We start from the raw sequence: 25579 nt of genomic DNA, 5'->3' as shown, positions 1-25579 counted from the left end.
CCCCTTCAGTGGGTGAGTGTGCAACTGGCGGGGCGCGATGCGGCGGCGACAGCGCCATTGAATTGATTTGGGAATGCGTTTGGGTTCCGGAGGATGTGTGGGGTGTTGTGGCTCATTTTTTGGCTTGTTGGCGCCGATAGATTGAGAGAGTTGCTCGTGCGTTGACGTCGCAGAAAAATCTTCGTTGAAGACCAACAGCATGGCCGAGTACGTTGGCGGCCGCCAGTGACAGCACCCGTCCTGCTGATTTGAGCCTGGTGACCACAAAGGCGGAGCTCCTGCTCACACGTGTTTTCCAACCTTGAGATAGGACTAAGCAGGCGCCCGTCAAGTGGGCTCAACGTGAGGATGCCATCTTCCTCACCGTCAGCGTGCCCGACACCAAGGACCCCGTGATCAATCTCACTCCGACTTCCTTCTCCTTCAAGTCAGTGGGCCTTTTGAAGCATTCATGTTCTTGAAAAGCTGGTTGTCGCACCCTTTCAACCTCAAGCAAGCATTCTTCAACCGCCAACAACACTGGTTCTGACCGCCATCCGCCTTGCAATAGGAGCAGTGCTGGTTCCGATGGCACCCCTTACCATTGCGAGTTTGACTTTCACGGCGAGATTGTGCCCGAGGTGGGTCATGACCGCTCGTAGCCTTGACTTGCGCACTTAATTTTGTCCTGAATCATTGCGTTACGCCGAGTGCCTCGATTGTTATTCTTGCTCTTCGCTTGTTCTTGTTCCCTGTCCGTCCTTCTCCTCTTCACGCTGACAATACAATGTCGTTTGAAACATATCTTGGGCGCTCTTGTACCCGCAACAGGAGAGCGCGCGCCGCATCACGTCCCGCGAGATTTTCATGAACATCAAGAAGAAGGAGGCTGGCCCCTACTGGCCTCGCCTGACCAAGGAGAAGCTCAAGCTGCCCTGGCTCAAGGTTGACTTTGACAAGTGGAAAGATGAGGACGATGAAGATGAAGCGCCCGATAACGTGGACATGGGCGGCATGGAAAACTTTGACATGCAGCAGGTAGCTAGTTGTTGTTGTTTTGTTTTGTTTTTTCGTTTTTTCGCATGCCACATCGCCTCTTGCTCTGGCGCATCACGTCGATGGTCGACTTCGGTCCAACCTCTCTCACAACATGATGTCGCCCTCGATAGATGATGGCGCAAATGGGCGGCATGGGCGGCATGGGCGGCATGGGCGGCATGGACATGTCCGCCATGGCTGGCATGGCTGGCATGGGCGGTGCTGCCCCTGACATGTCTGCATTTGAGACCCCCGCTGCGGACGATGTTGATGACTCGGATGATGAAGGTACGAGTCACAACTGGAGTTCGATCTTTCGAGAGTTTTTTTGTTGCCGTTTGGTGGGCATCGATAGCAGCTATACCCTACATGTTTGATGCCGCCCTTCTTGTTCACGTGGATGCACGCGCGCATTTCCCCTGGACCCTCAGATATCCCCGACCTCGAGTAAAGAAACCCGCTGTGCCATTTCAGCGCATCAACAATCTCATGCCTGCCTTCCAAGCCATGTCAGCTAGCCTTTGCAAGCACACGGTGGCTGAAGCTTGGATCAGTCTTCCAGCTCCCCCGCAAAATGTGGCCAACCTGCAGGCTAGTCTTATCCGGCACAGTGATCATGAGTCAAAGCTGGACCTCCATGTGCGCGTGACAGCGGTGACTCGTTGAGGCGTGACTACAAGGCAAAACGGAAAAAAGAATTGAAAACGAGACACGAGTTTCCTCACGTCACAAGCTCCCGACATGGCAATGTAATTTGTGTGCAACACGTGATGTAGCGTCCACGAGAATGCCTCATGCCTCATGTCATAACCACTTTTGGAAGATGCAGCAACCAGAAACGATACAAAAGAGAACCGACTCAATTTGAGAATGAAAAACAAGCAAGATCACACAATGAAAACTATGGCATCACGCTCACGCTGCCCCTCAAAACTGAGGGCGCATCGTGCAGGGAGCAGACAAGATGCGGCAAGCAAAATGGCACCATGCACGCTGCACACTACATTTTTTTCATCAAAGCCTCCACGCGCTGCTGAAGGCTGGAAAAGTTTGTCTCGATGGTCTGCGCATTCTTCTCCAAGCTTTGCTCGAGCTGCGCGCAGGCATGAAGAAGCAGTCGAGAGCACAACATTCAGCACGTGGAAAAGAGGCGAAACCAAGCGCCAGGTACACGAGGACACCCTGCGTACCGTCTTCAGCGTCACGTCCTGCGTCGAAAGCTGCTCCTTGACCTGGTCTTGTGTGGCCCGCATGTGTGTCAAGGTGGCTGCAAAGTTGGCGGCCTGTGTATGCGTAAGCGCGTGAGCGTACTGGTGGCAAAGCGTGTTGATGGCGCCATCTGCACCACCCACCTCCTCGTGCAGCGCACGCAGATCCTTGAGCCTCTCGACGATAGCTGGTACGGCCGCGGCCGTTGCATCCCAGCGATTGGCTACCTGGTGCAATTCACGGATCTGACAAACCACAGCGTGAGCTGACATGCCATGCAGGTCGGAGGGCCAACGCTGCATTGCGCAAAAAACAATGCTTCACCTTTTCCAAGTCCTCTGCGGCCAAGACACTTGAAGCACTCTGCGCGGCTTCTTGAATCTAAACCAAATGCCCCCAGCAGATATCAACGCGGCCTCATGAGCAGGGCTACCTCGTGCGGCGCTTTGCAGCCAACTGCAGCGACCCTAAATGAGAGCGGAGCGGGATCTCAAGGAATACAACAAACCTTGGCCAAGCTCTCGCGCACGTTCTTCATCTTGCCCTCAAGGTCTGCAAGAGAATTTTCGTTGAGGGCATCCACTCGCACGGCGAGCTGAGAAACGGCCTCTGAGACGCTGCTGTCGCTCACAGACAAAAATCGACCTAGAGCGAGGCCAGACCAGACCGAGCAGAGAAGATGCATGGCGTCATGAAAGACGTTGCAGGGCCAAGGCTGTCACAAATGCAACGCTGTAGGGCTAGAGGACGCACTAATTGAGTCAAGGTTGGTGGTGCCCACGCGCGACTCCAGCTCGGCAATACGTTTCTCCAGCTCGGCAGCCCGCGACAGCTGCTGATACCGTGCCTGTTCTGGCGTGTAAATGAGTTCATAGGTAACGCCCTTCTCCTTGCCCTCGGCACCCTCGGCACCCTCGGCCGCTCGCGCCTTGGTCTTGGCCACAGCCGCCATCAAACGCCTAAGGAACCAGCCATGTATCACCAAATTGGATGAGAGGCACAGCAGTGTTTCAAAAAGTGCACGCTGGTGAGCATACTTGATGGCGTCGTTGTCTGCAGAAGGCGTGCTGTCAATAGGAGCTGTTTTGCCGCCCAGCAGTTCATCAAGGCGAACTTGTGTCAGTTGATCTTGCATGCTTTGAATCTACATTGAAATGTCGAGTCATCAGTAAAGGCCAGACAGTGCACTGGACGAGTGGCAGGTGCGGTACAAGAGGAAGGAGGGATGATAATATGACGACTTTACCTGAGCGGCAATTTTGATGGCAGTTGCTGCCTCTTCTTGACTGTGCTCGTCCGTGTCAACAGCCGCCTTGGCAGCCTCTACCTCGGACAGAAATTGCTGGGGGTAGGAGACGAGTCGATGAGGCCAACACAACGCCAGGGTGTGAGCAGTGACGTTCAGATGAGAACGCTCAGACTCACAGAGACTTCGAGGCGCAAGCGTGTATATTTCTCCTCTAGGCTTTCGTCGGTGGCTTCAGCCTCAGCCTAATATGGGACGCAGGCGAGTGAGCGGGGCGGTGCCGGGCCTGTGGGCCTGCAGGACGCAATTAGCAGGATACGCACAAGCTGGAGTGTGCGGTAGCCATCAGGCCGAAGGCCAAGCTTGTCGGAGAAATCTATAGCATCAATGGCCGCAGACAACCAAGCATTACAACCCATGAGCCCCGCGCATTGTGCGCCAGTGATGCACTGAGGGACGCGAGCCTTTCGCGAGATGACATGACATACCAACGCCTGTCGCGTCCAAGCTCGAAGCATCGCGGAAGCTAAGCGTCCATGGACAGAAGGTGGAGAGCGGTGCTCAGAATCAAATTGCCAGGCCTCTCTAAACTGAAATTAACAACATGAACACCCATCCGCCACACATACCGTTGGGCCGAGGCTTGGGGATCAAAGCTGTCCTCTGCAATGTCCTCGGAAGGAAAGGCCGCGACGTTTGGGCGTGAATCCTAAGAGAAGGCAACGAACAAAGACCAAGGGATGAGAAGCTTCATTTGACTAGAATTGTTTGCTTCAGGCTATTTGGGACCAGGGGTGCAACTGGCGCGGTCCTGACCGTCACAAGACCCTCGCTCAGTGTCTCATCTTGCGTCTCGTAGATTTCCGGCTCCTAATGGAGGGTCAGCAGCAGATTTACGGTCATAATCGAGACAAGCATTTCGCTTGGAAAAGGCGAGACAAAGGAGCGTAAACTACAGTTGGCGGCGGCATCAGACCTGCACGCTGCCAAAGAGAGCCATGGTGAAGGGCTCGAGGAAGAGCTGGGTTTGCAGGCTCTGTCAACACCTCACTTCTTTCCGAGACAACACAGCCGTGAGTGATTCAAAAGAGGAGGCGCAAGCCGAACCGCTGGGCTTTCTCAACCAAGTCGCAAGTGCGTCACCATGCACAAGGCGCCGCCACATTGTGAGGCACTGGCATGCCCAGCCGATCCCTTTTGATGGGAGACCACTGACCAAGACGATGAACACCAAAACCCCTTCCACCCGAATGCCTCTTACCTTGATCAAGAAGGAGATGACCCACGAGCCGACGATCTTGTCCCCTGTTTGTTGCTCTGTCCTGGATGCACTCCAGTGATCGGGATCGCAATCAGCGGCTGCCGTTTTTTGACTTGTGAGTCTCGTTTTTCCGTTTTTTTTTCTTTTTTTTCACGATTTGAGAGAGAGAGAGACGGAAACAGTGGGAGAGATGGCAAACAGGTCTTTTCAACAGTAGAACAGTCAATCGGAACAGGATCAACCCGGCAAGGGTCAGTCCATACAGGCCTAAGAACAAGCCTCTCATCGAGTCTTGTCACGTTATCTCACTGGCTTCGTGTGCCGTATTATTTTGATATTCCTCACTGTGTTCGATAACGCGTTTGACTTGTGCAATTCGGCGGGCCGGTGACGGTGACGGAGGCGGCTGTCCGGCGGAAGGAGCGCGTCACCTCTTGCGACGTACCGTTGCATTTTGACAGCCGACTGTGGGCGGCTGCTTTTGTTGTGGGCGGCTGCTTTTGTTGGCGTCCTGTCTCAGGCAAGACGATCTTTTGGTACAGATTCAACAGGTGCGGGGAACCTGCTTGGGAGTAGGTGATGCTCGCGGGCGTGGGCTTATTGGAATACATGACATTGTGTAGCCATGCCTGAGGTGCGCTGGGACGAGATCCAGCAGGATGTGCTGGTCAGCGCCGGCTTTTTGTTGACTGTCTACGCGATAGCACGACATTTTTGGCTGCGGGTACGTGTGTGCGCTCGGCGCCACCTCGCTTTTGCTGATGCTGACCTAGGAGTGACACGTGTGCAACGCCTGATGTATGGATCGCTGGGCCTTGCAGACCAACCCGCGTGCGCTGGGATGGACGCTGTCCACCGTCACGGCGATCATCACAGCCGTGGCCGCCACGGGCGAGACCATCAACGGCCTGGTGCAGGGCTACGATAGTGACGAGTTTTTCAGCAGCCACCGCCTGTCACGCTTCATCCTGACCTACGTCTTTGTCAACTTTAGCCTCGACCTCGTACTCGGGTCCATCGACTACCCGCAGTTTATTGATCCGCTGAGCGGCTGGACCCACCACATCCTCTTCAACACCCTCATCCTGGGCCTGACCTACCACGACTCCCACAACACGCTCTTTTACGCCTTTATCGAGGAGATCCCCACCCTCCTGTTGGGCCTGGGCAACATTCATCTGCCGTGGCGCCAGGACTTGCTCTTTGGTGCCACCTTCTTCCTCACTCGCATTTGCTACCATGCCTACCACGCCTACGTCATTCTCACTCACATTCATCAGCCTCGACCGAGCGTCATCTATGCCGCCCTCTTCACCTCCTTGACCTTTCTCCTTCACGTCTATTGGTTTAGCAATTGGGTCCGCAATCTGCCCAAGTACCTCAAAGCGATTGCGCGCTCTGCCAACGAGCGCCCCAAAGCCCAATAACCCGACGCATTGCCCTCTCATAAGTACAGCAATGTAAATCAAACCCAGCCATACGAATCACCATTCCTATTCAAAGCCTCCTGTGTCAAAGGCACAACCTTCAACACTGGCCCGGTTCCCAAAAAGGAGTTTGAATCACACACACCCCTCCTCTCACAATAACCCCCTTCCCACAAGCATTGCCGACCAAAACCACCACCACTGCACACACACACACACACACACACACACACACACTCAATTTCTGATGTGTGTGTGTGTGTGAAACATTTTTCCTCTCTTCTTCTTCACTATTAAAGTTGGTAAGGGGGGTGGTGATGGGGATGCGGGCAGCAGTGGCTTTCCTGCAGGCGGGGAGGGGTGGAGCAGGGCTGCGTCTGGGCTACAAGCTTGCATGAAGATGCACTTGGTTGTTGTTGTTTTTCTTGTTTTTGTTTCTGCTGCGTGGGACCGACCTGAACGTCGTTGGCTCACGCGTTGTCCAATTCTTGCTCAAAATACTCGAAAGACCACTGAAACGGCAGCCCTAGTCGAGGCCCACGCTCTGCTGACCAGCACGTCTTTTTCCCCTGATACACCTGCCCATTCATCATGTCTTTGAGTACGCGTGGCCAAAGCTACCTGCAGAACCCAGAATGGTTCGGCCCCTTGATGGAGTGCATTCGTCTCTCCATGGCCCCCGTCAAGCGTCCCGAGGATAAGGTTCTCAACTTGGCCGTCGCCGAGAATACCCTCTGCCATGACGAGATGGAAGCCAAGCTTCAAGAGGTATCATCAGCAAAATCGCCCATCTTTAAACCAAGCCCACATGACCGGCTCTGGTCCTGCACAGCTTCCCGCCGGCCCGCGTGGGGTGGGCCGCTGCCAGAGACCTGCGGCCCCGTTTGAAGTTCTCATCATCTGGCTCTCGACGCCTGACGATGTAGATTCGTGCTGCCCAACCCATCACGCGTGACCTCTTTAGCTACTATCAGATGGAGGGTATTCAGGAACTTCGGTCTGCCCTCGCTGACCATTTCAACCGCTACCTCTATCTCAGCCAGAAGCGTCCCGCGTACGTGACCTTGATCCGTGTTGGTCTGTCTAGTGGCAGCGCCCTCGCCACGACTCCATGTGCTTTCTTCAAGCACCCATCCCAGATTGGTTCGAGCACACACGCGCACGCGCGCTTATTTGCCTGTTGTATTCACTTGGTGTTGGGCTCGCCCCTGTACAGGACTGCTGAAGAGTTTATCGTGGGTAACGGTTGCGGTCCTCTGATTGAAAGCGTCGTGTCCTGCCTGGCCGATGCCAATGATGTGGTTCTAGTGCCAGCACCCTACTACCACGCCTTTGCTCTTGGTTGGTTGAAGCCCACGTTGTATGACTCGAGTCAGCTTCAGGTACTCGATGTCCGCCGTTGCTCATCTGCCCGCGCTCTGACAACCTTCAGACCTATGCAAGCGCATCGGCTGCGTTATCGCCCCGGTGGCCGTCGAGGTGCGTGACTCAACATGCCAACGCCCAATCCCAGCATGTCGCACCAAGCACCCGCAAGCAGGACTCACGCGCTGTGGGCTGCGACAACTGACAGATGCCCGAGGGTGGTGAGCCACAATTGACGGTGGAGGCCATCCAGACAGCCTATGATGCCGCCCAGGCTGCTGGCCAGCAAGTGCGCGCGCTGATTTTTACCAACCCCAACAATCCCACTGGTAATCGTGCCCTCCTTTCCTCCGCCTCCTTTATCTCGCGCTTCTTGCTGGACTGCAGCCACAGACCATCGCCTCACGTGGCTCACCGATAACTTAGGGACCATCTTTCCTCGTGAAACTGTGGCTGATGCCATCCGCTTTTGCCTCGACCATCAACTCCACTTTGTGTCTGACGAAATCTACGCCATGTCCACCATGGCGGGCTCAGACAAGTTTGCTTCGGCTCATGAAGTGGCCCTGAATGATCTGCAAGCCCCTGATGGTAAGCGTGCTCGTCGGGTTTCGCAAGGTGCAGCCCCCTTGCACACACCGTTCTTGAGGCGTTGTGGACCTCATTTGGTTACCACGCTTTGGCGTTTTTCCCGGCTGTGTTTGCCTCGCATGGGTCTCTAGGCTGGGAGCGTCTTGTTCATGTCATGTGGGGGGCCTCCAAAGATTTTGGTCTGAATGGCCTTCGCATCGGGGTACTGCACAGCTGCAATGCAGATCTCCGCAATGCGCTCGCCAGCACCGGCATGTTCTTTTCAGTCCCAGCCGGTAAGCGTTGACTGATATTGACCAAACCAGCGATTCCCATACCATTTTTTTTTTTTTTTTTTTTTTGTGTGTGTGTGTGTGTGTGTGTGTGTGTGTGTGTGTGTGTGTGGTGTGGGTGGGGGGGGCGTTGTTTTTGTTGCCAGCTGTTCCTGGTAAGCTCACAAGCCTGAGGCTCAAACATTGCTTAGATATCCAACTGTTGTTTGCTCGTATGCTGCAAGACAAGGCGTTTGTTGAGAATTATGTGGAGCTGAACCGTCGCCGCATCGCCGAAGCCTATGAAACGGTGTGTGTGTGCACAAGCAACCAAGCCCCTCGTGGCTTGACTGTTCAAAGGCCGGCATTGTTCAGCTTGCCTTCCCCTGACTGAAACTCGTGCTCTTGCAGGTGGCAGCCTTTTTGGAGAGCGAGGGCTTTACGCGCGTGTTGCGCGGCGAAGGTGCCATGTTTGTCTATTTTAATGCCCGCTATCTCCAGGGTCGTCCAGTGGAAGAGTGGACTCTGGAGCGTGAGCGTGAGGTCTGGGTGCGCATGCTCCGGGAGCAGCGCGTCATGCTACAGCCAGGTCTTGTGTTCGACCATGCCGAACGCGGTTGGTTCCGCTTGTGCTATACCTGCGCCTCCACCGACGTGATCATCACTGCCATCAAGCGTGCCCTCAAGATCCTCAAGGAACCCCCGATTCGTCGTTTGTAAAGAAGAAAAAAAAAAAAATAACAAAACTCGACGAGATTGGCCTGGACCCGTTTGTGCGTTGTTTGATGCTCAGTCAATCTGTGACTGGTGACTCACATGTCAATCAAGGTTGTTTTGAAATTTTTGAACGGCTGCTGTCACGAGCAGAGCAGCATGCTGACCGAAAAGAAAATAAAAGTTTAACGCTCTATGTACAATGCCCGGTCCAGCTACAAACGCTGGTCCATGCACGACTCACGAGAAAGATAAAACATACAATGCCGCACTACACCGACGGGCGTAGCGTACACAGTCAACAAAGAGCAACAAGCTACCATCGTTGCAGCTATAACGTCTGCGTGCCATCCGTGCTTCTGGACATGGCCCACGTGGACGCAGCAGAAGCATTGCGCCCGTTGAACAAATCGTGGGCAACATGTGACGCTGCCGCTGTGCTGGCATTTGAGGGTGCACAAGATGGTGCGCGCAAATTGATCGGCGACCCGGCCTGCTCGACAGGTGAGCGCGGATCAGGCATGGGTAGCCGAAGGGAAGTTAGCTCGCAATCATCAATACTGCTGTCGCAGGAAGGGCCATTGCTTGGCAATCGGCATCCATCTCGGGCAGGAGAAGGCGGAGCTGGGACGGGGCAGATGAGCTCGCCATCTGCCTCTGCCCCTGTCTCGTTCTCCTCGTCTTCTTCGAGCACCTCCGTGAGCACAACGTCATAGGCATGAATCTGCGGGCAATGAAATGCGCCAGCGCGTGTGAAACAAAACGTGGGAAGAAGCGCATGACGCTGCTTCAAGATGAACAAGTCATATGCAGAAAACAACGGAGCACCAACCTGGCCCAGATGATCGGTATCAAAGTTGCTCATGTCCATGGCTGAGAGGCGATAATTGCTCAGCTTTCGCAGTTGCTTAACTTTGGACAAGGCAACCGCGGGCACGCCGTGCTGACGCGCGCGCGGAGCTTCCAGCATCCACAGAACATCAAAGGCTATTCAACCACACACGAACGAAAACGTTGGTAGGCGCACACGGGATAGGTGAGCACAGCCATGGGAGAGTTGGCCAGGCGCGGGGCGATGGGAGCAAACAGGAGACGCACAGGGTGTCGTCGAGATGCTGGTCCCGATTGTTGAAGGCGGCGCACTTGTAAGAGATGATGACACGCCAGACGGTGGACGAAGCAGCGAGTCAGGGACGCTGTCGGGATCACACCACTCGAGGTCGAGTGCCAAATTTCGGCGTTTGCGACCTTGCTGGGTGATTCCCACAGCCACAATGGTGGCGGCGATGATGACAAAGCCACCACCGGCTGCCACAAACCACAAGCGCCGGTCTTGCCAAACGCTCTGGCGACGCGCAGCATCATTGGTCGGCGCCAGCGAGGCTTCGATGGGGAAGTCAACGATGTCGGAATCTGCAGGCATCCTTGTTGACGGCGGGGTGGCCGTGACAAAGGAGGCCGCGGTGGTTGAGCTAGCCAGCCAGGCGGTTGACGTCGTGGACTGACTGGCGACCAACTGACAAGCCGTGACGCTGACCAGCACGCAGAGCATTTGCAGTCGCATGGTGGCGGTTGCAATTCAAACAACGGGATCGTTCAAAGGTTTGCCAATGATGGAAGGAAGCGGCGGTGGTACAGGATTCAGACCAAAAGTCAAGAGCAGACAATCAGAGGTAGCAGCAATGGCAAGACCAGCGAGGGCAGCGGTGTATAGGCAAAAGGGCGTCCGCACGGCTCGGTGCCGGTCGGAGTGCTGCCTGAAGAACCACTAAGGGTTGACGCAAACGGCAGCGGTGGGGGAAATGGGCAGCACCGAAGGCAAAGCGTCTCGCGACAGGAGTGGCGTTTGGCGCGTCCATTGCGCATCATGACCTAGGACGCTGAGCGTCAGTAGTGGTGCAAGCGCTGACGCGTGTAGCCGCTCGGTGTCGCTGGGGGAATGAGATGCCAATCCCTGCGCATGCCATTTCGTGCCCTTGCACCCCTGCAAGTCTTTGTCACAATCATCTGCTTCCCAGCCAGCGATACCAGCTTCACATCCACCACGCTTCACCAAGCCGCTTGCTCACGATCTCAACGAGTCTCATCCCGACCACAGCCCCGAGCACGCCGAGATCGAGCCACCAATGCACATGCATGCCTTCCGCCCCATAATACCATGACAACTCGCTCTCTCTCTCTCCGATATTGATTACGCAATTAATGGACATTGTTAATGTCAGCAGCACTTTAATGTCAGCATTTTGAACTCGTCAAAGTTACTGGATTGTGGCGGCTGATGAGAAATGGTGTCGATGTTATGCAGCGGCTAGCCGTGTACAATCGTCCCGGGGGGGTTTTGATGCGACGCCAGTTAAGAGCTATTTGTAGGTAAAGGGCGGCCGACTAAAGTTGAGGTTGGTTTCCATCGCCTATTTTAAGGTTAGACAGATTCGAAAGTGTGTGAGGCACACGGCGCACTGCGTAGGCTGCAGGAAACAAGCGAGTAGCGCCCCCTCCCCCCCTTAAAGTTTGCCACAGCCCAAGCATGAGGCATGGCGGCCCACCTTGAGTCCACGCTGGGACATTTTCGATTTGCGGTGGGATCGGCGTGGCTCCTCGGAATCATTATCCGACTCCTCCTGGGGCCCATCGGCTGAGATCTCGTTCGAAGGTGCGCCAGGGGTGACGGGCTCCGATAACTTTTGGACGCGAGGTACGGGAGTACCGCCCTCCGATGGTGGCTCTCCCTGCGTCGCAGTCTGCATGCATGGTGTCTTGGGCCCGCCGCCCGAAGAAATTGACGCTGAGGCGCTGCACACAAGCCAACCGCCGTCCACGACCAGGGTTGCCATCGCGCAAAAGCATGAAGCCAAAGTTATTTCAAAGTGCATGCGACAACGACTGTTGCAATGGAGCTATCAGGGAAAGGTAACGTACGAGGGTCGACGAGATGCCGAAGCGGAGTGACAGCCTGCCGTATCCCCATCTGTTGCATCATCATCGAGACCAGACTCCTCCTTCAGCTCAGCAGGCTCTGTTCAAGCGGTGGAAAGGAATGAAATTCAACACATCCAAAAGGACAAGAATTAGGGATGTGAGTAGGAGCAATAGGCGGGCTCAAGGAAAGAAAGAACGAATAAACATTTCAAATGGCGATGGAAACCCCCCCCCCCCGGCGCCAGGACCGGGCAATCGTTTGTCGGGCACGAGCAGCGAATTTGCATTAACAATGTCGATTCAAGACAGCAAACTCCTACCAGCCTGGGGCTCGGGCCGAGCCCGCTTTCCTTTGGGCTCGCCACCTTTCCGTGGTCGTGGTCCATTCATTTGGCGCTCGAGCGCTAGAATTCGAGAGAGCAGCTCAAACTTGAATCTAATGATGGATATCCACGCATGAGCACATGATGATGATCGGTAAAGAGCACACTTCAAAGCCTGGTGAATATCCCCGGCCTCCTGGTCAACAGACCGGAAGATCGGTTTGGGTGACAACTCGTGTCGCCACACTGGCCGGGCATAGTCACGAAGAGTCTGCTCCAGCATCGGACAAAGCACTGTGAGTGAGCCTGAGCGCGAATTTGACTTGCCGCCCACACCGCGAAGCCAAAGGAACGCACTCGTCGATTAACGGTACAAGGCATGCACAGCATTGCCTGAGGGATAAGTCCATCACACGATTGACACTGCACTACATCTCCTGCTCCTGCTTAGCGTGGGCAAACGAGTGCGTCATCAGACGCGTCCTCCAGCTGTATTGCTAAGCATGGTCCCTGAATCTCCTTGCGTTTCTCTCAGGTGGTCCCTCCTCTCACACACACACACATGAGCGCTGACTCGCGCTCTCGCTCTCTCACTCAGCCAATTGGTTTTGCGTTTTTCGCAAAATCCCATTCAGCCAGCTCAAGCACCTATGAGAGGATGCGATGCTGGCTTGTAGGGAACGGACCTTGAAGCACGGCAGCGGATTCGCGATGTGGTTCCGGGTGACTCGGATTCGAGTTTGCTGATTCCGCAAGAGAAACCGAGCCCTGCTTTGCTTCGCCATCATTGGCAGACAAATCACTGTCGAAAAATTCATCTGGCAGGGACTCGTCTTTGGTGAAGGGTACATGAGGCTTATACCAAGGCACACCAGACAGGGCTCGCATCAGGCCAGCATGCCACTCCTGAAGCAACCCAGACGAGGATACCAACAGTGAGGTTTAGGGGTGACGGAGCAGCCAAGACCAGTCTCTGCAAAGCTTGCTTGTACCCGGGAGAAGGGCTCATGAGCCTTGAGTGCCTCAATTTGCTGGTAAAAGCGCTCTCCTGCTGCCGCCATGGTCGCGCGTTTGCCCCCGCCTGGGACGCCTCAATCGAGCTATCCTTTGACGCTGCCTGAGCCCAGTGGCGGCAGTTGGCAGATCAAGAAGCGAACAAGTCCTACCCACGACCAAGCCCCACTCCCTGTTCCATCCCCTCTGATATAATCAATGCAGCTGAAGCAAGCTTCAACCGTCACCAATGCTTCTTGTTCCGGATCCCAGATGCGGCATCAAGGCACCGCCGTCGTCTCCTCCCCCAATGCGAGTGAGTGAGTGAGTGAGAAAGTGAGACCGTCACTGCAACCATCATGTCAAACGATTTTTTTTTCTTTTTTTTTTGTTCTTTTTTGATTTTTCTTTTTTTTTTTTTTTTTCATTCATCTGATGTTTGTTGTGTGTCTTTCGATTTCTCTCAAACACTTTGCTACTGATTGATGTCTTTCTCTTTTCTCTCTCTCTCTCCCCTGCCTCTGCCTCTGCCTCTGGCTCCCTCTCCCTCTGTCTCTGTCTCTGTCTCTGTCTCTGTCTCTGTCTCTGTCTCCCTCGAAGTCTCTTACAGTATCGCTCTTTGGCTCTGATGACCACCCAAGCCTGAAGGGTTGTAATCCTCATCCTCGATACATTGCCCTGACCGCGTTGGCTGATTGACAATCGCATGCTTCCCATATGCCAAGCGCAGACTACAAAAATACGATAGCACATGAATTCGGAGCAATGACACTCGAAACGCAACCAGCGAGCAAAAGGTCGATGAGCTGGTCTGTTGAAGCAGCAGCTAAGAAAAGAGGACATAAGAGTCGCAGCTGTGGCTGACTCTATTGTCCTCGGTTTCATGCCGAGTCGCCTTTAGAGCGTTTTGAACGCTTGGCCGCGGTGCGACCATCGCTCTCGGCTGGAACGTCATCGTCGGCTGAGCTGCGCTTGGCCCGGTCTGTCTTGCTCTTATCCTTCTTGGACTTTTTCTCGGAAGCGTCTGTCTCCTTCTTCGCCTTTTTAGACTTCTTCTCCTTCTTCTCCTTCTTCTCCTTTTTTGTCTTCTTCTCCGCCTTCTCCACCTTCTCCGCCTTCTCCGTCTTCTCCGCCTTCTCCGCCTTCTCCGTCTTCTCCTTCTTCTCCTTCTTCTCCGTCTTGTCCTTCTTTGCCTTCTTCGCCTTCTTCTCCTTCTTCTCCATCTTTGCCGGCTTCTCAGAGGAAGCAACTGATTTGGTCTGTGCCGCTCGTGCTGCGGGGGCCGTTTCCGGCTGTCAGAAGCATAGCGCATGAGCATGAGCATGCAAAGCCGCAACCTTGTGCCGGTTTGATCAGGTGCAGCAGTAGGTCGGCACACGCACCTCTGCCCACACTACGGCATCGGCTAGGCTGACTACTTTGCCTCCGGATTGCCTGCAAGCACCAAGACATGCGATGAGAGCCTAAGAAAGATGGCGGAATTCCATGCCCGTAAAAGCCCAGAGCATGCCTCTTACTCTGCTTCCTGAATGCGCTTTAGCTTGCCCGAAAGACTGTGACCATGTCGTGCGGCTCTATAGCATGTCGGCAATATGCAATGAGCGCCGCCGTGGACTGGCTTTTTGGTCAGAACCCCTGATCCAGATAAGACCCGTTGCTGAAGGATGTGCGATGCGTACTTGTGACCAGTCAGACCTCCGCACGCATGGAAGAGTTCCTCATCTGTCATTCTAATACCCATGCAAAGCCATGCGTCAAAAACCGCACGCACCCGGACATGGCAACCTTATTGCCGTGTGCACAGGGGAGGCTCCGGAGGATGTGCCATGGACATACTTTTTGGCATAGTTGGTCGTATCAAAGGAGATGGTTGGACCATCGTCATCGCTATCGGAATCGCTGTCGCTGCTCTCGGTGCCCGCGCTGGGGACCTCGTTCATGTCGCTCCCCGTCATGGTGGGACCCTGGAAGGGCATCGAGGTTGAGCGCAACAGGAACACCCTGATGGCCTCAACAACACAGCAGAAGACACGCGAGAGAGACATGCCGTACCTTGACAAACATGCCATAAAAGCGGCGGCGCTCGCGCTCGCGCGGCTCTTTGGAAGAGACGCGGCCTAGGTCGGCTTGGCTCGTCACCTTGATCTGCACCAGAAGAAGGAAGCATGGATTTTGGATCATGAGATAAGAGGGCACCAAGCTTCCAGGCAAACGAGCGCCCCTGAACATTACGCACGTCTTCGTCATCTGAATCATCAGCAATCACAATGTTTGCCGAGGCCCGGTTGAAAGCATGGTCCCACCATGGGAACGTAAACTCCTCCGAGTTTTTGCCTCCAATCTGTACAGGGAGGGCGTAAGGAAAAATGATCCAAGATCAGCATCGCAAAGCCAAGCATGTTGCCGAATGACAACGTTGCCCCCAGTCATCTTGATTCGAAACGAAACCTTACCCCGGCTTTGTCGAATTTGAGCTTGACCTTGATGGCATCAGCGCGACCTGAGCGGCTCCGTCCCAGACCCTGGCCTGCAAAGGAAACAAAAACATGCAGATGGATAAGGGTCGAGGACAGCTGGGCCGATAACCTTGCCCCGTAACCCAAGCCAGGGAGAAGGGGAGAAGAAAGCAGGGAGAAGGGGCCAAGCAAAAACTGAAGCGACCAACCCTCTGCCCAGCCCTGCTTGGCCAGGATCCGGCGCGCGTAGTCCATGTGGCTGGTGTCCAACCAAAGGCTTCTGAAAACGGGCCCAGGTCTTGGTCCCACCCCAAAACCTGCACCACCAACGCCCACCCCCGTCGCAACCAGGGGCAGGCCAAGCCACAAGCGCACACACACACGCACGCACGCACAGAGACACACACCCCCACGACTTGACCGGCACACACAGGGAGAGCGCGAGAGCGCGAGAGAGCGAGAAAAGCGGCAAAAGACACACACACAAGCAAGAGAGAGAGAGAGAGAGAGTGTGTGTGTGTGTGTGTGTGTGGATCAAAAAATTCGCGCACGCGGTTCTCCTCTCTCTCTCTCTGCTCTCATTTGTCTGACAAGATCATATGACATGCTGACTATTGAACGTCAAAAGCAGTCACACACACACACACACACACACAGATGCGCATTTGGCTCCAGAATGGCAGCGCCAGAGGAGAAGTTTGACGCCCAAACGGCAGCTTTGCTGAGCAAGGTAAGCCTTGTTCTGCTCGTATTCGGCTGTTCGGATCCGTCCCTTGTTCAGTGGAAGCGGAACTGTTGTCGGTTCTTCATCCTGAAGTTGTTGCTTGGCGCCTGTCCAGGCACATCCATTCGAACGCAAGGAGTTTGGCTACGTGCAACGCTCCGCATGGCGCCACGCGGATCGGCTGGATGGTATGCAGAGCTCGATACCCCTGTTTTAGGCCATCAGATACCATTCTGCCCCCCGACCCCGTTTGCCGTGTCCACGCATGGACTTCTTTGCATATGATGACTTGACCTGACACCTGACGCGGGTGGCTGTGGCCTAACAGAGGAGGTGGTGGAGCTGGACAGCCCGTACACTGCACGATTTGGAGCTGGTTCACGCGTCTTCACTTTTCTCATCCTCGGCGACCAAAATGCCGGCAAATCCACCTTTTTGCATGCTTTTACGCAACACGGCGATATTCATTTTCTGGAGCTCTCGTCGCTTCTACCCATCCTAGCTTCCAATTTTGTCAACACGCGTTTCCTTTGGGAGGTCAGATGCGCCTGCAAACACCCACACACTCGCCCGCTTAACATGCACCAAAATACCATTAGCGTATTCTGCGCTCTCATTCGATATGACCTCAATCCCGCTTGCGCACGGCCCATGCATAGGATGATACCCGCGCCCCCATCGATGAACCACCGTTCCTGGTGCGTCAATTTTTCCCCTGACCCATGCGCACGTACATTGGTGTTACGCCCACACTTTTCATGGCAACGGCCGTAGGACACGGACTTGGGGCGTGCAACTCTGGTCCTGTCTGCCGAAGACTTTGCCTTTTTTGTGCAAGAGCATGATCTATCTCCCTCTCTGATCCTAGACAGCCCACCAGTAAGCCGCGTTCATGCCACATCCCACCCGAAAGAACGGCGCGCGAAGACGAAGAACCCAACACACACGCGACCAGTGCATCATAACCACCCTTTCGACCCTTGGGCTTGTATGACTGACAATTATGCCCCCATTTGCTGCTGCGCATAGGGCACCATCTACTATGTCATTCAATTCCTTGAGCTTGGCGGTGATCACCTCGACCAACTGATGGATGCAACCCTCATTCGTAATCCACAAATTCAGGCCATTGTCGCCCAATCCCGTCATCTGCTCACCTCTTGTGATAAGGTACGAAACCTGGCGGCGTACCAGCAGCCCGTGACTAGCCACGGGCCTGCCCCCGCACCTACTGAAGACCTCTGAATCTGCTGTCCGACCCAGATTGTTTATTTCATCAACACTGCCGAGCTGCTGGCAACGCCGGACGTCACGTATGTTGAGTCTGGCCCATCGACACAACTTGTGCAGTCCGCACACATGCAGCTCTCATTTGGGAATGAGCATGCTCATTAGAGCCTTTCAAACCATTTTTGCGCGTCTGGTGGAGCGCTTTGCCTTCTTGGCACGGACGCTTCCTGCCGATACCAAAGCCATGGCATGTTCCCTGTCTTGAACTTGAGCGCGTGCTCAAACCGTAAACTGGCCAGCAGGCCCATTGGCACGCTCATTCCTTGCTGCCGCGTTTGTGCCCCGTAGCTCTGCCTGACAAGATCTGATGCCGCTGCTTCGGCACGACTACCTCAACTGGCACGCACCCTGTGCCAGCAATACAACCTCTCGTAGGTTGTGCATGCCCCATCAACATGATGAAAAGCCCGACCCAAACGCTCATTAATTTGCATTCGCTTTTCCCGTCGCCGCCCTCGTCATCTAGGCCCACAGCCATCACAGACGATTCTTATGCCCACCTTCTCATTACCGCTCTGCAAGCTATTCAAAGTCGCCAGGGCTGGCAATTGCAAATCTTGGACCATGTTCACCTTGGGTGAGTCATCTCTGTGCCAAACAATCTGCGCGCGTGCGCGCGCGCGCGCGTGCGTGTGCTTTTGGGTGTGTGTCGGTCCAAATGTCTGACCAACCTTGACCTCAGTCAACATGTCCTAGACGACTCGCCTCAAATCATATACCCCGAGGGCCTGGTCACGACACTCGCTGCATTTTTTCGGTATGCTGACGCTGCCGACGCCACCGACAATCTGCTCGTACGCGATATGATCTGGGACCACTCACCCAAATTGTCGCTGACAACCTTGTCCCAAGAGAAAATCTCGTCGAGGAGCGCCATGCCAGCGCGTATACTCTCATCCTCCAGCATGTTGTCCGAGCATACCGTGAGCCACGCTATCGGTACGGCTAGTTCCTCCCTGGTGAAGCCCTTGAAATTCCCGTTCACTCAACACACTGACCATGCAAATATGCTGCATCCGATGCGCACAGATTGGAAGCCCTCAGAGGCGATGCCGAGCAGTTACACCTCTGGTTGACACGGTTGGTTGGGCCCTCTTCCGTCGCCAGCTCGTCTAAAGGCTACCATTTGCTGCAGAAAGCCAGCTGACGCAATTCTGACGTCAAATCGGAGCTTACCATGGTTGTATTCGCTGGTATCTGCGGCGCAGCAAGGGTTTTGCTGATTACCTGGAGGATGCCGAAGTCAGCGAAATTCCCGACGCCTACGCTTTGCAGCACTTTCATCAAGTTGCTGTCCACCTGGCAGAGCATGGTCTGGCTCTCTGTCAACACCGAGCTGGCCATGCTCGTTTAAGCCTGTGTTTTGAAAGCAGGCTGGGGACTTGCTACTGGGCGCCCGGGGCGCCCAACTGCGCCTCGACCGCCCCGCTTGATGTGCCCGCCGATCTTTCTTTGGGTGTCCAGGTAGGTCTTTCTTGCTTGTAAAATGGGTTTGTGTACCATCGTCGAATGGTCGACGTGACATGTGAGCACCCATGCGGTACCTTCTGGCCTCACTGAACGTTCTGCTTGCCCGCCAAAAGATGCGCTTACCTGATGACCCTGAATTACTTGCCGCTGTCACCAAGTTTGGCGAGCAAAATGTGCCTCCCGAGTTTTGGCAAAGCTCGTGCAACGGCACCAACACGGATTTCGATTCAACGACAGCTGATTCACTCGCTGCTGTGGCCCGTCGCCTCGAGGCGCGCGCCCATGCAGACCTACGAGAGGCTCTGCAACCAGCCGTTAGCGACTCTGACGCATGCTTGCGGCTACATGGCTGGCTGTGGCGTTTAGAAGAGGTTATGCTGTGTCAGTTGCGGTTAGGTTTTGCAAACCCACACGCAGTTGCACGCCGCCTGACTGTTTTAGAACTGACAGGCGCTGAGCATGCCCGATTTCAATCACTCCTTGCTCTGCTCGCCGACTCGCTCCTTGCCGGGCAAGCTGTCGACCAGAGTGCAGGAATTCCGACCCAGTCGGGAGTTACGTTGGTGGCCGCCGGGTCCCTTGTCGACGAACAGGACACGAGGCTTTTGGAGCGGTGTCCGCGTTTCAACGTAACTCTACCCTTTCTCATTCTTGACAATGAGACCGCTTCAGCGCCCAGGACGCATGCCCAAGCACTCTGACGCAAGCCTAAATCCACCCCCCGTTGTGACGAGCAAACGCGCATCCGTGTTGACTTTTATCTGAAATGAACATGACTTGTCTATAAGGGTGTAGATTTTGTGGCCGTTTTTTGAGAGCAGTTTTCTTTGACATGGCGCTTCCAGACGAAGCAACAATTGATGTCAAACAGAAGCGCCCAGGACCTGCCCCATGATTGCAATGGCATCAATCTCCCGAGCACGAGCGATAAAGGTCTGCCATCGGATCGGATGCCGCCAGAAATTGGACCAATACATGAATGACCAGTCACATTGTACAACGCATGAGGAACCTTGCAGAAACGTACCTCATTGGCTTTGGCCAACACACTGAGAGCCATGGCCGCATTTCGCTAACCCCCGTACGGCAGTCGAGGTGAGCCAAGTTGCGCAGCCACAGCTGGGGAGTGTGCGCAGCCGTGATGACGCCTTTGTCCAAGCGGGAGCGAACCTACCTGGGTTGGACCGGTGGTGGACTGCACAATTCGCAGTAGTGTGCGGATAACGTCTGTCTTTTCAAACATGCTTGCCACAGAGGGATCCGCTTTGACGGATCGGCCCACAAGTAGAGCCAAATTACCAGTTCGCTAAAGGATGACACAGCATGGTATGAGCCTTGCCCCTGAAACCCTTATCTTGACAGTCAATGACTGCGTACCTCAAGTGCCTCGCTTGGAGACGATGCCAACACCTCGACTAGCGTGCTTGCATGCCCAGCTGTTAAAAACGACGCAGGTGGCACGCCGCTTTCCAGCAAGGCCACAAGCGCCCGCGCAGTAAACTGGGATAAAAGCTTCAATGGGGCCCACGAAGAAGTCGAGAAAGCGCACGCACGACATCCGGAGAACAGTTTGCATCAGCACAAGATGCTGTCGGGCCAGAGCACCATACGTTCAGATGACGACGTACCTCATCCTTCTTGGTCAGCAGCTTGAAAAGTCGGCGCGCACCCTTTTGTTCTACAAATACGGCTGCGCTGTCCGTGGTGGCCAAACAAGCCGGCAGGATGGTAACCACCTTGATGCGAGCCTGCAAAGTCGATTGTCCACCAAAGGTGGCCGCAGTTTGAGGGTGTGCATTTGGCTGCTGCGGCTGACGGGTAGGGGGGCGACGCACTACGTACGAGACGATCCCGTGCGGTGACCAAAAACTCAGCGCAAGCTTTGACCACGCTCGCTTCACCAAAATCTGCCAAGGCCAATCGCTGACGTGCCAGCCGCAATAAAACACCCAAAAGCTCTCTAAGCTCCTCCCCATCTTGAGTTGTCCTAAGCAAAAGAGGACAATGCTTGCATCAGCTTTCGGCTTCTTAGGCTTGAGGAATGTTTGAGTTGGAGACAAGGAGTAGACCCACGAGGACTCGGCGCGAAGAAGATGACAAGAACACAGAGGCGCTGGTTCTTACTTGCTGTCATTAGAGGCCGGGGCGGCCGACATGAGGGTCAAAGCACGCGCGAGCAGATCCTTCTGTAGTCCGCGCTCAACTACCGCTTGCGCTGCCTCGGCGTCTGCAGCGGCCTGTGCCAGACACCCCAGGGCGGCGATGCGTCGTATGATGTCATTGTCGCGTATCAAAAAGGCGAGTTTGCTCAATGCGCCTGTCACAGCAAGGACATCTCGGCTAGCAAGATACAAACACCCAGGCAGGGAATAAGACGATGCAGATCAGCGTGTACAGGTTGACATGAAGCAGCTGGACCCACCCAAGCTCGCGGCGACTGGCCAGCGCAAACTGCAGCGCCTGTAAACCTAGCTTGGCTGTGCCTGGTCCATGTCGTTGCGCCGCCTCAAGTAGAGGCGTGGTCCACAAATCCGGTTGAAAAGCCTGGCCACAAAGCGGGGGAGATGTCGGTCAACACCAGGCGACAATGCAAAGAGCAAAGGACAATACAATGCATCACCCGCGCGCAGGGGAGGGGATGAGGAGGACAAACGGTATGCTGCGAGGCCGACACAGTCCCATTGCACGTACCTTTGCAGCGCTTTGACCATCGCGAACGGAAAATACGGCGCACAGCGCCAAAAGAATACTTTCAGCGACCTTATCGTCATGGGCGGCACGAGTCAGAAGCACCCAGCGCTGCTGGGTCCCATTGGTCTCCAGAAAAGCTTGTGATAAGGAGAGCAGTGGATTTTCCTCGCCTTGCACAAGACGGGCCACACAGCGCCAGAAAAGGATGATTGGCTCAGGAAGGATGGCCAAGAGTGCCTGGTGATCAGTGCTCGCTGCCTCGGCATACACGGCCAAGAGGGTGGAACGATTGATCATGTGTTGAACGTTGCGGCGCAAGAGAGCCGCACGAGCGCATTCTGGATCCACCATCTTGTTGCTAGCGGCGCTCAGGGCCTCCAAAGAGGCTTGCAGGCCGTCCACAGCTGTACCCAGGGCCTCAACGGCCGCTGTATAGGCGTGGTTGGTCTTGCGCGGAAGATGGCGCTGCTCCCACAAAGGTTCGAGGTACACGCGATCGAGCTCTGCTTCAGCATCAATGTAGGCCTGGTACTTGGCCACCAGTCCTGAAACGGAAGAGCCTGCTAGCTCTTCTTGCTCGAGGGATGCCTTGGTGCGCTGATCGGCCTCAGCGCGTTGACGACATTCTGTCAACGCTGCTTGGGCTGCCGCACGGGCGCTTCCTTGGCTGACCTTGACGGCAGTCTCCATGGCAGTGATAGCGTCGGCGAAACGACCGAGCCCCTCCAAAGCCTGGGCCTTTCGAAAGAGCGCCTTGCCATGTCGGTCGTGCAACCGCAGAGCCCATTCGCAGTCAGAGAGAGCGCCGGCAAAATCAGCCAGCTTGAGGCGCGCCGCGGCCCGGTTTGTGTAGAGGGGCAGGTGGTCGGGCCATTCACGCAAACCTTGCGTGTACAAATTCTCAGCACGGGCCCATTTCTGCTGGCGGTAAGCCACGTTGCCCTCGTCCTTGAGCTTGGCCCCTTCCCGTTCGCCGATGGCGCGGCGCTGTGCTCGGGCTTCGGCATCAGCTGAGAACCCCTGCATAAAGGCATCTGCGCTGGTCGTTTCGGCGGGCGCCTGGATTGGTGTAATGGGCTGTTCGGCCTGGCGATTGATGAGTGTCCGCTCCTGCGTCACCTTGCCGTCCGCATCACCGCCCAAGCGAGACAAAAGTGCATCGGCCTTGGCACTGGCACCTTCGCGGTCTGTGTGGAGCCCCTGCACAGCAGCGGCGACCTCGTCCACCTTGCTGAGAAAGTCATCCAGGTCGTTTCCAGCCATGATCAGCAGTTTCCAACCTCCCAGCTACTTGACCCCAGCAGACCTTACCCCCGTAGCTGCCTCGCCCCCCTACACCTACACCCTTCAGCATCTGATTCATCCAGCCTTCACGCTCCCTTCTCTCTCGCGCGCACACGCTCGTGCCCGACTGCCGGCGGCTTCAGACGTCGCCTGCTCAGAAAAAAAAAACTCAGTGGTCACAAGAAATGATTACATGTGGTATTCTCACCGTCACAAACGTTGCTAAGGAAGCCACAAACGCAAAAGGGGGAAAGGAGGATGCGAAAAAAAAAAAAGCTAAGAAAATTCTGGTAAAATTGCAAATTAATGCCCGCTGTGCGGTGCTATAGTCGGGTTGACGGGTCACTGCCGAGTTCTGATTGGGTTGCATCGAGGTAGCCACATGAGACTACTATGGTGCTGTGCGTGCTCTTCTAGCTGAAGGACCAGACCGACTCAGCAGACCAGGAGCCCCCAGACCAGTGTTTGTTTGTTGCGCAGCACAGACGTCCAAGTATTCTTTCGTAAAATTAACGGGTCATCACTATTAAAAACGATCAAGATCTGTGTATGCCTGAGCTGAGATGCAGAATAAGGGTTCGATGCTGGGTCACCTGAGGTAAGGGAGGCTGGCACATCAAGGTTGCGACAAACACGCCAGCCGACAACCGCCCGAGTCTAAGCGGGGCGAAGGGCGCAAATAGCCAGAGGAGAGCCATCACCACGCGACACGCTGCTGGCAGAGCCCTGCTTAAACGACCATCCATGTGGGCACGAGTTGGCAGTCCCCTTGGTGCGCACAACACAGGTTGTTTTGCCAGCACAGCTCGTGTGATACTCGTACGCCACTGCCAGTGGATCGGCAGCTGCAGCCTGTCCACAGTCAGCCTCAGTCACGTTGTCAATACTGCAACTGGGCATCGTAGCCCCACTCGCATCGACACAGATGCCTAACCCCAGGGCTGGCCAGGTGACGCGCCCAGCAGCATCGGGCTCAATGCCATTGGCCAACAGAGCCGTGAGTAGGTCAAGCGCTGCCGAACTGGTTGCCATAGTGGCCACTGTGCACGGGCCGTCCCACGCCAGGCCGTAGGGAGCAAAACCGTTGTCGCTCGAGTTGCTACAGGAGGCCCGATCCAAGAGCAGATTGACGTTGCGTTGCAAGAAGAGCTGCATGGTCGCTCGAAAAGCTTCATTGTCGGAGCCATCATCCAAAGGCAAAGCATCCAGCATATAACCCAGCCGGCGAGCGAAAACACCCTTGAAGATCTGCTGGTCACCGTCGCAGGACGCGCCACACGGCTCAGTCAGGGCCCCCGCGGCACTCGCCAGGTTGGTAGAGGCGGCCATCGCCACGGCGCGAGCCACGGCTGTCGCGCCGGTGGAGTTGGCAAAGCGATCAATGTAGACGGCACCATCCAGAAAACAACCCTGGTTGTACGTCCACGTGGTCCCATTATTGTTCTGGCAGTTGCCATCAAGGCCGTCGTTGACGAGGTGGTTCGCGTCGATCATACCGCTCTGAACAAACCAGCGCCAGGCATTTAGTGCCCAGTCGAGGTAGTAGGTGGAGGAACGATTCACCAGCGCAGCATAGGGCTGCAAGCGAGCCGAAGCGGTAATGAAGAGCTCGGTAGTGATGGCATTCTTGTAAGGATTCGTGGGCGCTGGGCACCACAGCACCCCGCCGCCGCACGTATCAGTCTCCCAACCGTGAGCCACCACGTAGTCATGAATAATGGCAGCGCGGTCAAGGTAGGTGCGGTGGCCCGTGACCTCGTAAATTCGAATCCAAGCGTTGAGCCACCATTGGTGGTCATCGAAGCACTTGTCCAGTACAGCCGCCGTCCGTGCAAACGTGTTGGCAAAGATGTCGCCGTAACGATCGCGGCTGTGATTACGCAGCGCGAGCGAGAGGGCCGCGAGTGTGTCCAGGGTATTGCCGCTTTGCCACAGATCCTCCGTCGGAAAGATGCCCTGGCTCGTGTTGTACTGGCACTGAATCAGCCCATCGGCCAGGTTCACGGCTCGCACCTCGAGATCGCTGGCGCCGGTCTCTGCCTGCGCGCGATTCACCCCAGCAACCCCCACCACAACATGCGCCACCATCCCCACACATAGGAAGGTTGCAATGGCCCCAGGACTTGCCCACCGAGTGCTCCGCATCATGGCACCCGTCGAATGACGATCGTGCGCGTGCGACTAAAAATTCACTTGTCAAGCACACACACACACACACACACACACACACACACACACACACAACACAACACAACACCATGGCGTAAATATACGACAAGTTGCTTCTTTAAGTCCAAATATTTCTGCAGTTTCCTGTGTTTGGAATATTAACAAAACTACAACAACTC

The 25579-nt window shown here is 55.2% G+C and overlaps 9 protein-coding genes across 9 annotated transcripts; 4 read left to right on the top strand and 5 right to left on the bottom strand.

The window, feature by feature from the left end:
• Positions 1-139: 139 nt before the first annotated feature.
• On the top strand, positions 140-1683 carry MONBRDRAFT_32066 (uncharacterized protein; the record flags this gene model as incomplete). Its single annotated transcript, XM_001745051.1, has 6 exons — positions 140-207; positions 311-427; positions 551-620; positions 811-1017; positions 1149-1305; positions 1373-1683. The coding sequence occupies exons 1-6, from the start codon at positions 200-202 to the stop codon at positions 1681-1683; spliced, it is 870 nt and encodes a 289-aa protein (XP_001745103.1). The 5' UTR covers positions 140-199.
• Positions 1684-1861: 178 nt separating this feature from the next.
• Positions 1862-5344, bottom strand: MONBRDRAFT_32065 (uncharacterized protein; the record flags this gene model as incomplete). Its single annotated transcript, XM_001744878.1, has 15 exons — positions 1862-2110; positions 2208-2300; positions 2370-2471; positions 2551-2607; positions 2735-2871; positions 2980-3185; positions 3264-3370; positions 3473-3568; positions 3652-3717; positions 3796-3848; positions 3961-3998; positions 4102-4181; positions 4289-4342; positions 4734-4789; positions 5179-5344. The coding sequence occupies 15 exons, from the start codon at positions 5342-5344 to the stop codon at positions 2018-2020; spliced, it is 1404 nt and encodes a 467-aa protein (XP_001744930.1). The 3' UTR covers positions 1862-2017.
• Positions 5345-5533: 189 nt separating this feature from the next.
• MONBRDRAFT_24687 (uncharacterized protein) lies at positions 5534-6160 on the top strand (the record flags this gene model as incomplete). The annotated part of the gene is made up of 1 exon (XM_001745050.1): positions 5534-6160. One exon carries the CDS (start codon positions 5534-5536, stop codon positions 6158-6160), a length of 627 nt encoding a protein of 208 aa, XP_001745102.1.
• Positions 6161-6751: 591 nt separating this feature from the next.
• MONBRDRAFT_24686 (uncharacterized protein) lies at positions 6752-9087 on the top strand (the record flags this gene model as incomplete). The annotated part of the gene is made up of 9 exons (XM_001745049.1): positions 6752-6928; positions 7087-7214; positions 7377-7501; positions 7593-7639; positions 7734-7854; positions 7913-8116; positions 8248-8391; positions 8535-8677; positions 8779-9087. 9 exons carry the CDS (start codon positions 6752-6754, stop codon positions 9085-9087), a joined length of 1398 nt encoding a protein of 465 aa, XP_001745101.1.
• A 325-nt stretch (positions 9088-9412) lies between these two features.
• MONBRDRAFT_7502 (uncharacterized protein) lies at positions 9413-10645 on the bottom strand (the record flags this gene model as incomplete). Its single annotated transcript, XM_001744877.1, has 3 exons — positions 9413-9805; positions 9914-10068; positions 10180-10645. The coding sequence occupies 3 exons, from the start codon at positions 10643-10645 to the stop codon at positions 9413-9415; spliced, it is 1014 nt and encodes a 337-aa protein (XP_001744929.1).
• A 3412-nt stretch (positions 10646-14057) lies between these two features.
• On the bottom strand, positions 14058-16223 carry MONBRDRAFT_32064 (uncharacterized protein). Its single transcript, XM_001744876.1, has 9 exons — positions 15982-16223; positions 15770-15843; positions 15553-15657; positions 15369-15461; positions 15153-15280; positions 14996-15046; positions 14834-14890; positions 14699-14750; positions 14058-14608 (listed from the first exon to the last, which is right to left on the bottom strand). Exons 1-9 carry the CDS (start codon positions 16025-16027, stop codon positions 14198-14200), a joined length of 1017 nt encoding a protein of 338 aa, XP_001744928.1. The 5' UTR covers positions 16028-16223; the 3' UTR covers positions 14058-14197.
• A 225-nt stretch (positions 16224-16448) lies between these two features.
• Positions 16449-18161, top strand: MONBRDRAFT_24683 (uncharacterized protein; the record flags this gene model as incomplete). Its single annotated transcript, XM_001745048.1, has 7 exons — positions 16449-16502; positions 16612-16684; positions 16825-17033; positions 17156-17194; positions 17271-17375; positions 17526-17666; positions 18075-18161. 7 exons carry the CDS (start codon positions 16449-16451, stop codon positions 18159-18161), a joined length of 708 nt encoding a protein of 235 aa, XP_001745100.1.
• A 4485-nt stretch (positions 18162-22646) lies between these two features.
• On the bottom strand, positions 22647-23021 carry MONBRDRAFT_2888 (uncharacterized protein; the record flags this gene model as incomplete). The annotated part of the gene is made up of 1 exon (XM_001744875.1): positions 22647-23021. A coding segment is annotated over one exon (375 nt), but the record flags the coding sequence as incomplete, so codon positions are not given.
• An 867-nt stretch (positions 23022-23888) lies between these two features.
• On the bottom strand, positions 23889-25376 carry MONBRDRAFT_24681 (uncharacterized protein; the record flags this gene model as incomplete). Its single annotated transcript, XM_001744874.1, has 1 exon — positions 23889-25376. One exon carries the CDS (start codon positions 25374-25376, stop codon positions 23889-23891), a length of 1488 nt encoding a protein of 495 aa, XP_001744926.1.
• Between the last annotated feature and the right edge of the window lie 203 nt (positions 25377-25579).

Source organism: Monosiga brevicollis, genomic scaffold (genome assembly GCF_000002865.3).
Source record: "Monosiga brevicollis MX1 MONBRscaffold_7 genomic scaffold, whole genome shotgun sequence".
Taxonomy (NCBI): Eukaryota; class Choanoflagellata; order Craspedida; family Salpingoecidae; genus Monosiga; species Monosiga brevicollis.
Note: the sequence above shows the minus strand (reverse complement) of the source record. Positions and strands in the feature narration are given on the sequence as shown.